Source organism: Octopus sinensis, linkage group LG4 (assembly GCF_006345805.1).
Source record: "Octopus sinensis linkage group LG4, ASM634580v1, whole genome shotgun sequence".
In the NCBI taxonomy this organism is placed as follows: Eukaryota; Metazoa; Mollusca; class Cephalopoda; order Octopoda; family Octopodidae; genus Octopus; species Octopus sinensis.
In genome coordinates this window covers 89,688,539-89,703,538 of record NC_043000.1, presented here as the reverse complement: position 1 = coordinate 89,703,538, position 15,000 = coordinate 89,688,539, and the positions used below count along the sequence as shown (strand labels likewise).

The window sequence follows — 15,000 nt, the reverse complement described above, 5'->3', positions numbered from 1 at the left end:
TACGATTCTAGGGGGGCAATTGGGATCACGTGGATGAGAAAGGCGTGATCCAGAGAAGAGTGGACAGCATGCTATGACCAGTGGTGTCAAAAGAACGCCCGACGGACTGGTCGGTCAAGGTGATCAAGGAGATATATATATATATATATATATATATATATATATATATATATATAATATATATATATATATATATATATATATATATATATATATATATATATATATATATATATATATATAATATATATTATATATATATATATATATATAATATATATTATATATATTGGTTTCAAATTTTGGCACAAGGCCAGAAATTTTGAAGTAGAGGGTAAGTCGATTACATAGATCCTAGATCCTGAAGAACGTAAGGCGGAAATTGAACTCAGAACATAAAGACGGACGAAATGCTACTAAGCATTTTACTCGGCGTACTAACGATTCTGCCAACTCGCCGCCTTATTAGGCTTTTAAAATATATCTTTTAAATTACGTTCAAAGTTTTAGGGGTTGCGATTAAAATCCATCAGCAAAATATAATATTCGATAACAATCTTTTGGTGAATTCATGTAAACACTGCCATTGTATCACCGCTTAATGAGGAATTTCCAGTAAACAACAAACTGGCAAATTTGAATTCACAACAAGAATTTTCCGACATTTTCATCTTCAATTTCATTTTATTTTTCGTTAACCAATTTTTTCCTATGTCTCTTTCCTAACTGCTAGTTATTATCACACATGGCTCAATGAACGAAACAACTTTAGAACATTTTCTGAAAATCAATAGTTTTCCCTCTCTTTGTGTTTCATTAACTCATTTTTTCATTGACTCAAACTGTCCCTTTCTCTTTTTTTTTTGTAGTATTTGAATATGAATGACGTTTTGTGATTGAACTGAGATACAATTCAACCATGTTAATGAAAGATAGCATTAGTTTTATGTATTTATTAGTATTGTTTATTGATTAAATTATTGCATTTGGCATTTAGTCGGTATTGTTCATATTTACCTAAAACTTTCTTTTTAAGTATACCCAATCAAATATTATTCATTTAATATTATTTTTACATATGCATCCTTCAAACGCTTCTTCTTGATTTCGTTTTCTAAATAATCTTCTTAACGGTTTCTTTGTTTCATTGCGTTCAGATTTTGTTTGCGAATCGAAGATGAAAGACCCAGAATCATGTTGTTAAAAGATCCAACTTATAAAAGTATTTTGGTCTTCTACTGTCAGTATGGTATACTCTCTTCTCTATACTGAAGTATTTGCATGGTAGAATTAATAAAACATGGCTTTAACAGAGAATAATGAAAAATTACTTCTATTAACAATAAGGAGTTTGTTTTCGTACAATTTGAGGACGTTGAAAGGAAGTGTTATTAATAAAAATAACTTTTTATTGACTTTAAAGAATTTAATTTCATCTAAGTTTAACGTGCCAAATTATGAAAGTGATATATCTAAGCAAGATATAGGCAATATTTTATTACCCAGAATTTACTATAGTAAAATAATTGTCAACATTTTTGCTAAATATTTATATTATATATTTTCTGACTCTATGTAATTCTTGTCCATACATACTGCGCATGACCAAGTGTCCATGGTCTATAAAAACCTTCTCACAAACCTGAGTATTTCCTCAAACGTTCTAAAATAAAATTCTGATGGTTGTGAATAATTCCGCTGAATCGTATACTCTCATAATGGAATTCAGTATTAATTCGTCTGTTTCCTTTTAAGCGAAGGCACAAAATAGTTTTGAATCCACAAATATATTAATAAGAGATTCACTGATTAGCACAACGGTGTTGGTGAAGGCTAAAGTTTTTAGAAACAGGTGTTTAGTTAGAAAGGGATAAAAATGAATAATAGATAGATAAATAAATAGATAAATGACACACCCAGTGTAACTATTCTTGAGGTTCTATCATGTAATATGATTTGATATACGCATCTACTTTCATGATTGAATACTCTTTTTTACATCTTCACACTTAAACACTTGCATACGCCTATCACTACCTTTTCCGATGAACATTTAGAAGCGGGCAGATTACAGTATTGTTTGTCACTAATTGTTTATTGCTAAGCCATCTATTACTGGCATACAATTTTTCATACAGAAAAGGGTTTATGGGGTATAAGATTTCCTTACTTTAAATATATTTGAATCTAGTATATAGTTGCTTATTAATCTTACATATGATTGTGAGGGCGTTGACTACTTTATATTTAAAGTTTTAACTTACATTTGTGATTTTTAAGAATAATTTATGATGTTCTTAGGGTTAAATATTCTGTTCTGTTGTTTATGTTATGGGTCATAGTTATATAGTTAACTTCTAGTTTAACAGTGTGCTGTTGGCACCAGAATTTTGGGAATATTATGTTACTAAATTATAGTTTATCGTATGTGGTTTTGTCAGTGCTATAAACGTTTTTGTTCTTACTCGATTAGAAATGGAAATTTAGCCTAGAATAATGTAAACATTTTCAATTCTTATATAAAAGTTTTTAATGTTGTTGTAGACTTCCTTAAATACTTTTTTTATTTATCAAATTACAAAGATATGTTTGTAACAGCTCAACTTATTTGCTGTTTTATATCTATTGATTTAACTCCAAAGGTTTTGTCTGTACAATTCCCAAGTGTCCCTTTGTCGAAAAATACAAAAGCACCATTTCATTCTTCTGATGTTTTCTAATCTGTCGAGAATAGAAGCCAGGTAATGTAGTTGATATGTCATGGAGATTTATTTGACGGAAAAATATAATAGACAGTGTCATGTATTCAGCTTAGATGTATACTACTGCATGCAGTGTTCATCGGAAATGGTGATGATAGATGTATGCAAGCATTTAAGTGTGAAGATGAAGAAAAGAGACTATTCAATCAGGAAAATAAATGCGTTTATCAAATCATATTGGAAGATAAAATCTCAAGAAAAGTTACACCTAGTTTGTTATCTATCTATCTATCTTCTATCTATCTATCTATCTATCTATCTATCTATCTATCTATCTATCTATCTATCTATCTATCTATCTATCTATCTATCTGTCTATCTATCTGTCTGTCTGTCTGTCTGTCTGTCTGTCTGTCTGTCTGTCTTTCTGTCTGTCTGTCTGTCTGTCCGTCTGTCTGTCTGTCCGTCCGTCTGTCAGTTTGTCTGTACATTCATTTACAGCTCATTTTGCCTGTTTTGTTAATCTTTTTCTATTTCGTCTTTTCTTTATTTCTTTTGTCAAGTTAGCAAATATTCATACACATCAGACTACTTATTTTGCTTACAATGTTATATTCTTTTCTTTTTTTCTTTTATTCTTTTACTTGTTTCAGTTAATGGACTGCGGTAATGCTGGAGCACCGCCTTTAATCGAAGAAATCGACCCCAGGACTTATTCTTTGTAAGCCTAGAACTTATCCTATCGGGATTTTTGCCGAACCGCTAAGTTACGGAACGAAGGAACAAACAAACACACACACACACACACATGTATTTACGACGGTCTTCCTTCAGTTTCCGTCTACCAAATCTACTCATAAGGTTTTGGTCGGGCCAAAGCTATAGTAGAAGACACTTGCTCAAGGTGCCATGTGGTTGGAAAGCAAGCTTCTTACCACACAGCCACGCCTACGCCTATTCGGTCAATATTTACTAAAAACTTATCTAGGTAGACAAATATAATTATATCTGTATAACTAGACAAATTTTTTATTAAATCTAGATATACGGTCTATTATGACCGTAAACTAAATGTAATAGTTTACATTTAGTTTTTAAAAATATCTCTCTTATTTAAAAAAAAATCTTTCGAAAATCGGAAGAGAGAAATTTTGGGTAACGATTCGTGAAATTTCAGTCCCCTATAAAATATAATACTCTACGTTTAGTACTGAGTACTCTCTTTCATATTAAACATTCCTCGATCACATCCATATCCTACTCCTTTTACCCCAATAACTCCCCCCTTCCTCTAACATACACGCCAAGAGTGGAACTACTTCCAACTGTTTCAAACAAGGCCACTAACCTTGACTTCCATTACACTCAAACACTGCACTCCTGAACTTATTCCTATATTCGCAAAAATCTTTAATCTTTTACTCTTTACAGAGATATACCCTGAAATTTGGAAACACACCTCAGTATATTCCGTTCCAATGAAAGGCAACCCCTTATGTCCCAGCCAACTAGCTTCATATTTCTCTCTCCTTAGTAATTATCACTAAGGTAATGAAGGCGGCCGTTAGAAACAATGTTCTGGAGCTCCTCGAATCTTTCTCTCTGTCTACCCCCAGCAACCATCACTGCGGCTCTGCTGAGTGAGATCCATTATTCTCTTATCAGCAAGCTTTCACTTCTGAGAGGCTTGGCAGAGAATGTAAATTTGTTCCTCTAGAAATCAACAAAGCTCTTGTTTTGTACTATTGATTGCATCTATATATAGCGGCGCTTAATTGGTGCAGGTACATAATTGCCATCTTCTACCTGGCTGCTTTTACGTATTTGATCACACAAATCTTTGAAGAATGATTTTGCCCTTTCTTGCATCTGTTGTAGAGTTTCTGCGCCAGTTGGTGTATAATTGGCCACAGAAGTATTTATTTTTTTTTTTAGCAGCAGTCACCAGTTCACGATAACCATTGAGGGAAAAGGTTATCGTGAACTGGTGACTGCTGCTAAAAAATAAATACTTCTGTGGCCAATTATACACCAACTGGCGCAGAAACTCTACAACAGATGCAAGAAAGGGCAAAATCATTCTTCAAAGATTTGTGTGATCAAATACGTAAAAGCAGCCAGGTAGAAGATGGCAATTATGTACCTGCACCAATTAAGCGCCGCTATATAGATGCAATCAATAGTACAAAACAAGAGCATGAACAGCCTAAAACTGATCAGACTGATTGCTCAGTAAATATAAAACCAGTGATAACGACTGCAGCTTACGATGTGTCTAGCAAAGAAATTAGATCTTTACCTTTTGACCTACAGATTTAAAAAATAATTTTTTGTAACTAAACACTTTCAACCTTCGCACACTGGTAGAATGGGTCATATAAAATATCTTTTACTCTTAGCATCTTTGAGAAAAACTTATATTTACAAAGTTATTTCACGTTAAAGTTCTCGTATTTCGGTAATTTCAACCAATCAATGACGTGTATTCAGCTGAATAAAATTACTGCTGTTGTCAACAAGAACTTCCAGCGATGTATATTTCGTTTGTCATTGTTATTTATGACAACCCTAACCCTAAAACCCTACCCCTAACGCCCTAACCCTAAAACCCTAACACTAAAACTCTAAACCCAATCCTAACATCCTAACTCTAACACCCTAACCCTAACCCTAACCCTAAAACCCTAACTCTAAAACCTTAAAACCAGTAAAAACGCACGAACGATGTCATAAATAACAGTGACAAACGAAAAATACACCACCGATAGTGGTGAATTTGGAGAGTAATTAACACTTTCCATAATTGTTAGAAAAACCACTGATAATTCCATTAAGTTACATTCAATAATTCCTGAGTTACAAAATTTCGAAGTTGAAGCAAAAATTTGGACAATTTTATTGGTTCATCTGGTATATACGAGGCGGCGCTGTAAAGTTCTTGGCTTTTAGGTGTCACAAAAAGCCTGGTTGGAGGGCCAACCTTCAGAGTTCTTTTACATTGCTTAGGAAAAGTGAAGGACCGCTGCAATAAGTGTGTGAATCTGAGAGGGAGATATGCTGGATAAAGTTATAATTAACTGATCCTCTTGTATTTTGTTTTACCCAAAGCCAGGAACTTTTCATCCCCTACACTCATATGTGTATATATATACATATACATATACATATACATACACACCTACACATATGTATGTATGCATGTATATATGTATACAGCGGCGAGCTGACAGAAACGTTAGCACGCCGGGCGAAATGCGTAGCCGTATTTCGTCTGCCGTTACGTTCTGCCTTTCATCCTTTCGGAGTCGATAAATTAAGTACCAGTTACGCACTGGGATCGATGTAATCGACTTAATCCGTTTGTCTGTCCTTGTTTGTCCCCTCTGTGTTTAGCCCCTTGTGGGTAGTAAAGAAATATATATATGTATGTATGTATGTATGTATGTATGTATGTATGTATGTATGTATGTATACATGCATGTATATATCTATGTGTGCGTGTCTTTGTGTTTGCATTATATCCCCCGCCCCCACTACCGCTTTACAGAACCGAAGTCGGTTTGTTTAGGCTCTGTTATTTAGTGTTTCGGCCAAAAAAGACCGATAGAATAAGTACCAGATTAGGAAGAAAACACTTGAAACAGTTTATTAGATTTAAAACCCTTCAAGGCGGTGCCCCAGTATGGCCGCAGTCCATTGACTGAAACATGTAAAAGATAAAAGATGAATGTGTGTACATGTATGTGCGTGCATAAGCGTGTATAAATGCAAAGGCGCATATATGTTTATTTGATCGCTCACACGCATATATATGTAATTGGTTATGCAACTGTGATCATATATTATGAATAATGGTAAAGTTAAATACGTAATTGTCTAGACATTGATTTCTGATTTCCATTTTTATTTCATTTTAAAGAGACAATTGATCAATAGTCGAGCAATAAATAACTCAACAACCACCGGCATTGTATATATATATATATATATATATAATATATTATATATATATATATATATATATATATATATATATATATATGTGTGTGTGTGTGGTGTGTGTGTGTTTGTGTGCGAGAGCGTACGCACGTGTGTGTATTTGTGAGTATACATATATATGTGTGTGTGTGTATGTATACATAATATATACATGTAAGGTTGTGCATCTATCTATCTATCTATCTATCTATCTATCTATCTATCTATCTATCTATCTATCTATCTATCTATCTATCTATCTGTTCGTCTGTCTGTCTGTCTGTCTATCTATCTACCCACGAGGTCTGGTCAATAAGTATCCGGACTGTTACCACAGTAACGAAGTTAAAAGCATGCAGAGTGTAACCGCTTAAACTCTGCTGTGCATGCGCACTAGGTTTTAACCTTCTATCTCACTTTCACTGTGTACAGTAGTGTTTGGAAGGAAGGTACGTAGCGTGTGATCTTCGCATTTGACCTTGGCAGACAAAGTTTTCATGGCGATACTTTTCCAGAGGCCTACGCAAAATTGCAGAAAATGTATGGAGAGGAGCGTATGAGCCACACACAAGTGTACGAGTGGTTCAGACGTTCCCAAGATGGCCGAAAAAATGTCGATAGTGACGAACGTTCGAGGAGATCTACAACAAGCAGAACTGAGAAAGACATCGCAGATGTGTGTGCAGCTGTGAGGGGAAATCGTCGAATCACCATCCATGAGTTATCAGAGGATGTGCAGATTAGTTACGGTTCAGTTCAGTCCATTATCACTGAAGATTTGGGTATGAGACGCGTGTCTGCCAAGTTTGTACCAAAACTGCTTTCAGCTGACCAAAAATACACTCGGGTTTCAGTTGCACTGCGGTCAAGAACGATGAAAACTTAAAAAAAAAAAAAATTGCGCAGGCCTCTGAGCAGGTATCGCCAATCTTTTGGCAAAATTTGATGCAGACTCTCTGCTCAACTTTCTCTGTCATGGTCAATGAGACGATCACACGCTACACATATTCCTTCCAAGCACTGCTGTAAACAGAAGTGAGCTAGAACGTTAAAACTTAATGCGCATGCCCAACAAATTTCAAGATGAATCTGTGCCAAGCAGCTTCACTCTGCATGCTTTAGCTTCGTCACTATGGCAATCCTCCGGATACTTATTGATCTAAGCATAATTAAATCTAAAAACCAGCTAAGAGGGGAACAAACAGGTTCCTAGTGAGAGTCTATAGAATGTTACATAACTTTTAATTTAAGAAAATTTCCTTGGCAATTAGATGAGCTAAACGCAACCTTGTAGCTATTAGCATCTCTGCATTTGAAGAGAAGATAACTTCTAGAATTTAAGAATAACTTCATGGTCGAACGAACTTGCTGAAGCAGAAATGATAATCTAGTCTTTGTTTTGGAGGCGGGTGACAGCTATGGATGAAGATCAGATTGTCCCTTATCCTTGAGTATGTTTATTCAACCGTGAATTTATTTTAAGTTCTTGAAATTATCTCTCCTTTTCACCCAGAATTGCTAAAAATTACCGTCTGTTAGGTTCTGTTTACCTTCTGTGTTCGTCAGGGAAAGTTTCCACACCTGCGTACATCTATACTTATACATTCACTACAACAATACAGATACACGTATACTCCGCCATATACTCTCTTCCAGCTCACCGACTTTTTAAATAATAATAATAACAAAACAACGTCCATCCGTCCGTCCATTCATCCGTCCGTCCGTCCGTCCGTCCCACCGTCCATCCATCCATCCGTCCATCTGTCCATCCGTCCGTCCGTCCGTCTGTACATATGAGTGTTTATATGTAGATATGCACGTACTACGTATGTATGTGTGTTTGTATGCATCTTTGTATGTATGTATGTATTTATGTATCTATCTATCTACACATACATACACACATACGTACATATATAAATACATACATTTATTTATTTATGCGCCCTTTTCAAGCTCATGGGCCCTGTTTCCCGGTTTCTGTGGAGTATGTGCCCCCCCCCCAGTCCATCGCAGCGTTGCTCAAGAAACAGGAAGAAAAAGTGAGAGAAAGTTGGGGCTAAAGAGTACAACAAGGGTCACCCCCCATGCCGGAGCAGCGTGGAGCTTTTTAGGTGTTTTCGCTCAATAAACACACACAGCGCCCGGTTTGGGAATCGAAACCGCGAACCTCCGACCGCGAGTCCGCTGCCCTAACCACTGGGCCATTGCGCCTCCACACATACATAAATACATACACTCAAGAATATACGCATGCAACAGCCTAGTTTAAATTATCCAAGGCGATGTAATTATTGTGTTACATATGTAAGTCAACAATGGAATGAGGAAAATAGTGATGTATGGACTCTGCTAATATTTAAATAGAGAAAGTGATAAGCTATTTATACACAACGTACCTGGCGCAATTGTGTCTTAAAAAAATACAAGCAAAGTAACTTAATAATTCATGTAGTATTACCATGTGGCTATTGAATCACACGTAACCTGTATTGATTTAGCTTATTATTTCGAATCAGTAAAGCATGTAATAAGAATATTCACCATCCCATTGATAATTGGTAGGAACAGACTGATAGATAGACGGATCTTTATAGACATTAATAAATTACAAGTAAGTATAAACTTGGTAAGTTGTAGAATAGCACGAGAATCTGTAAAGTAATATGACATAGTTCTTTCCTAAATATTTTCTTCAGCTATTGATATTGCATTATTTTGTTGCACAGACACTTTTAGTTATATCGCAAATCGTGGAATACAATGTTACATCTTGTAAGTACGCTTACAAGGTTTCTGATATAAAAAAGGAATATCTTTACACACACACACACACACACACACACACACACACACACACACACACACCACACACACACACACACACACACACTCGCACACACACACACATACACACACACACACACACTCGCACACACACACACACATACACACACACACACACATACTAGCTATGCCGATAACACAAAAGTAGTACAAGCAATCAAGGAATCTAGATGCCATAGATAAATAGCCTGAAGAACACAATATGCAATTTAATACAGACGAATTCCAAGCCCTTCCGCATTCAGATAATTAGTGCTCAGAAACGGCAACAACGATACTTTGGACCAAAAGGAGAAGCAGTCCCAGAATCACATACATCGGGATTGATATGAGCCACGATTCCTCGTTTCACCTGTACATCACCAAAATGGTGACAGTTTGCAAAGCGAATGGCCGAATGGATTCTGAGAACCTTCCGAACAAGAACATTTGTCCTCAGCCGTCTGGAATACTGCTCTCAACTGTGGACACCCTAAAATGTCAGAATAATTGCGGAATAATAGCGATGTTACATCGACGGAACTGGGACTGAAAGAGCTACGACTCTACTTCCTGGAGCGAAGATAGGAGTGGTATGCAGTGATATATGGATGGAGAATCCTGGAGGGGCTGGCACCAACTATGGAAATGAAAGCTATACCAGAGCTCGAACTGCACTGTTCCAAAGGTGTCAGTTATCCCATCTAGAATGACGATCGCATACTGCATTAGCTTAGGATTCAAAGACTCACAGATATTTAACGCCTTGCCAAAACATCTGAGAGATCTTCACGGATTTGAGGTAGATGTTTTCAAGAAACAACTTGACCTCGTGCTATCCAAGATCCCAGATGAACCAATATCAAGACAGGAGACTCAAAAGAGAGCAGCAGTGCCGAATTCTCCCCTTCACCGAAACCCAATCACATCAGATTGTCCATTGAAAAGGTGATTAGAGTGGCGGTGCACTAGCATGGCCACAGCCTTAGGGCTGAAATGGGTAAAACGAATAAAATAATATATGTATCGCACACACACACACACAAACGTGTGTGTGTATATATACTTACACACTTACCTGTGTATGTGTGTATAAATGAAAACAATCAGCTAAAGGAAATAACATATACAAATACAGAAATACAGGTATATCAAAAATCTGATATATTCAAATTATCTCCGCCTCTAGAGGATGTGTCATAATTACCGAATGACAAAAAAGAACAGCACCATACGAGAAAGGGAGATAATCTGAAGAATCAGGAACGTTTCAAAGATGACATATATATATACATGTATACATACATATATGCATACATGGATACATAAATGTATACGTAGATATATACATATATACACATATATACATATATATATATACATATATACATATATATACATATATGCATACATATATACATATATATATATATATATATATACATATGTATACATATATATATATACACATATATATATATATACATATAATACACACACCACACACACACATATATATATATATATATATATATATATGTATATACATATATCTATACATACTCTTTACTCTTTTATTCTTTTACTTGTTTCAGTCATTTGACTGCGGCCATGCTGGAGCACCGCCTTTAATCGAGCAACTCAACCCCGGGACTTATTCTTTTGTAAGCCCAGTATTTATTCTATCGGTCTCTTTTGCCGAACCGCTAAGTAACTGGGACATAAACACACCAGCATCGGTTGTCAAGCAATGCTAGGGGGACAAACACAGACACACAGACACACACACACACATATATATATATATATATATATATATATATATATATATACGACGGGCTTCTTTTCAGTTTCCGTCTACCAAATCCACTCACAAGGCTTTGGTCGGCCCGAGGCTATAGTAGAAAACACTTGCCCAAGGTGCCACGCAGTGGGATTGGACCCGGAACCATGTGGTTGGTAAACAAGCTACTTACCACACAGCCACTCCTGCGCCTATATATATATATCTATACATATATATATATATATATATATACATATATATATCTATACATATATCTATACATATATATATACATATCTATATATATATATAAATATATATATATACATATATATAAATATACATATATATATATATACATATATATATACATATAAACATACATACATACATGTATATATTTATATTTATATATATATATATATATACCTAACATGTGGTGTAATTATAACCAAGGAAAATTTTAGTCATTTATCCGCAGACTGAAAAAATTACGAACAACCTTAATCAATTTTCGAACCTTATTGGGTTCTCATCAGAGGCGTCCACCTCATTTGACAATCTTCAGAGAAACAAGCAACCAGACTCTTTATATACTAACCAAATGCAGCAGTTACTCTATGAAGGAGTCTCTAATTTCCATACCGAAAATGCTTAACACACTCTCTCACTCCTCTCTGTCTCTCTCTGTCTCTGTCTCTCTCTCTCTCTCTCTATATATATATATATATATATATATATATATGTATATATATATATATATAATATATATATATATGTAAACGTACACACATGAATACACAGATACATATATGATATTGCCGAAGGAAAAGAAAAACTACTCACGTGCTGTTGTCATTGGTCCATCACCACTACCACCACCTAAAGGGAAAGACAAAAATTGAACGAAATATTACGTGTTTGTGTTTACGGTTCAAAGCAAAACATATTTCTTAGACAAAATTATATAAAAAAAATTATCTTCAACATTTAGGAGGATGAGTAGCGCCTGTAACCATTGTCAGTTTCTAAGTGATAGACAGAAAGAAGAGCTTATTCTCCAACCCGAACTAAATACTAAGATAACAAAAAGCTGGACTCCACCAAGGGCAGTCAAGGGACATGTGGTGGCGTCAATCTAGGCGATGCATTAAATATATCACCCAACAAAAGATACTGTAAATTCGACGTCCTTTCTTACAGTTTTCTTCGACAAACAAGGACAATTATTGCGTTGAAAGAAAGCTATCAGAAAACCCTTCTTCAGGGGACTGTGGGATGGATTTCAAAACTACACAGAGAGTGTGAAGTAAACTTCTTAACTGTACACAGCATATGCTTTTACGTGGACGTATTTGTTGTAATTAGAGAAATGATAGGTACTATGAAGACAAATATACTTAAGGGTTAAAACTGCTTCACTTAGACAATTTTATCGATGTTTAGATGTTGGACGAAAGTAATCATTCGATTCAAATTTTGGCACAATGCCTGCAACTTAGGAGGAGTGAGTAATTCGATTACATGGACCCCAATGCTCAATAGGTACTTATTTCATAGACCCTGAAAGGATGAAAGGCAAAGATGAACGAAATGTTGCTAAGCATTTTGACCAGTGCGGTAACGATTCTGCTAGCTCGTCACCTTATATGATTGATTGATTGATTCTAGTTTCAGTTCATGATAGAAATAATTATCAATACACAAATGAGGTATGATATAAACATAATATATTTAGTGACCAAATTGATTTGGGAGCTAAGGCTGAGGTTTTACTTTATTCAAACCACCGTCATCTACTGAATATTTAGTTGTCAGAATAAACCTATCAAAGAGCGAAATGAAAGTAATTAGGAGCAAAATGAATGTACTTTCTGAACAAACCATATATCAGATGAAGGGTGGCAGTAATAATTGCAGTTGTTGAATGACACTGTTCAAAGAGGTTGTCAATCAAAGAGTTACTGGTTGGTTTAGGGTTATTCTACCTTTGATATCAAATGGCTCCTTATCTTTATATAAGACAGTAGGATGCGCTTTTAGGAAGACTTGGAGGATATTTCTAGGAGGCCAACTGACTTCTTAGATGCCTTTCTTTCTGTTTCGGAGAAGCTAATAATCAAAAACGGATATTTGCCACGGAAATTTTAAAATTTGCTTTTAATTGATAAAATATGTACAAATTTAGATTATCTTGAAATTATACTTTATAGGAAGTTGAGATTGACAGTTTATTCAAACATGAAGTATTGTTTATTGATTTTGAATCTTTCAAGATGTTTGATACATTATATTCTATCCATGAAGCCAGATCAAAGATGGATTGAAATTTGATGATGATGATGATATAATAATAATAATAATAATAATAATAATAATAATAATAATAATAATAATAATAATAATAATATAATAATAACAATAATAATAATAATAATGATAATAATAATAATAATAATAATGATAATAATAATAATAATAATAATAATAATAAATCAGCAATAATAAGAAATCAGCAAAATGTGGAAGCTGAAGACTAAAACAATACCTGTTGTCATAGGTGCCCTGGAATGATAGCAAAAGGGGCTGATAGCTACCTAACTCAGATACCAGGAAACCCAAAATGGCAGAAGTTCAAAAGATAGTGCTCATGGGAACTGCTCATATCCTACGCAAAATACTCTCTATGTAACCTCAGGGTTTAAAACAACCATAATTTTCGGTTTAAAAAAAAAAAAAAAAAAAAAAACTTTTTTTTTTAGACATTCATTAGTACAACATCCCCACCCCCCAAATATATGGCACACTAGGCATAACAACAACATGAACTTCCAACCCTGTTGTCTCTTGAGGTCTCTGGGTGAGACTTGGAGCCAACTTGTACAAATATAAAGCAAAAGTCAAACATAGAATAATAATAATAATAATAATAATAATAATAATAATAATAGGAAAATCAAAGATGTGGTATGGTAAAATCTCAGGGGGAGTTACTGAGAATGAAGATTGCAAAATCCTGTGGGATGTAATGATTTAGTGTGGCTATCAGATTAGACATTGGAAACCTGACATTGTTTAAGTGAACAGAAAAGAAGAAAATAACATGCCCGATAATCGACATAACATGTCCTGGTGACAACAGGATCGAAGAGAAAGAAGAAAAAGTGAACAACTATGATGAATTGATGTGGGAAATATGCAGGTTGTGAACAATGGAGAGAGTCGACGTGATACCAATAGCGATTGGTGCGCTTGGAAGTATCAGCCTTCTACTACCAACGTGGTTCAAAGAAATTGGTACGAATGTGAAGACAAAACACCTGCAAGAGTTCTCCGCGGGATTCCTGAAGCATGATCAGTAAACAAGAGTCATTCTAGTCTGCTGGCTGTGGGCACCTGACACTTTCCATCATACCCAGCAAAATAAGCTAAGGGTCTTCATAAAGACATCATTTCTACTATAGGCACATGACCTGAAATTTTGGGGGAGGGGTCTAGTCAATTATATCGATCCAAGAGATCCAACAGGATGAAAGGCGAAGTTGACCTCAGTGGAAACTGAACTTAGAATGTAAAGACAGATGAAATGCCGTTCAGCATTTTGTCCGGCGTGCTAATAAAAATACTTACAGTATCCACAAGTCTTCCGACAATTGATGAGGGCAAAGTCTTTGAATTGTCCTTGACAGATCTGGGCTCCTGCAC

General features: G+C 35.2%; 1 protein-coding gene across 2 annotated transcripts in view; it reads right to left on the bottom strand.

Annotated features, from left to right (window-relative positions):
- Positions 1–15,000, bottom strand: part of LOC115210820 (collagen alpha-4(VI) chain-like) — a 163,451-nt gene that overhangs the window by 8,192 nt on the left and 140,259 nt on the right. The window contains exons 35-36 of one of the 2 annotated variants that reach the window (XM_036502241.1): positions 14,922–15,000; positions 12,142–12,167 (exon numbers count right to left, since the gene is read on the bottom strand). The exon at positions 14,922–15,000 is cut by the window's right edge and continues 122 nt beyond it. In XM_036502241.1, the coding sequence (XP_036358134.1) occupies positions 12,142–12,167; positions 14,922–15,000 (105 nt within the window). Of the gene's footprint in view, positions 1–12,141; positions 12,178–14,921 lie in introns of both variants that reach the window. The other variant, XM_029779568.2, reaches the window with a different exon arrangement.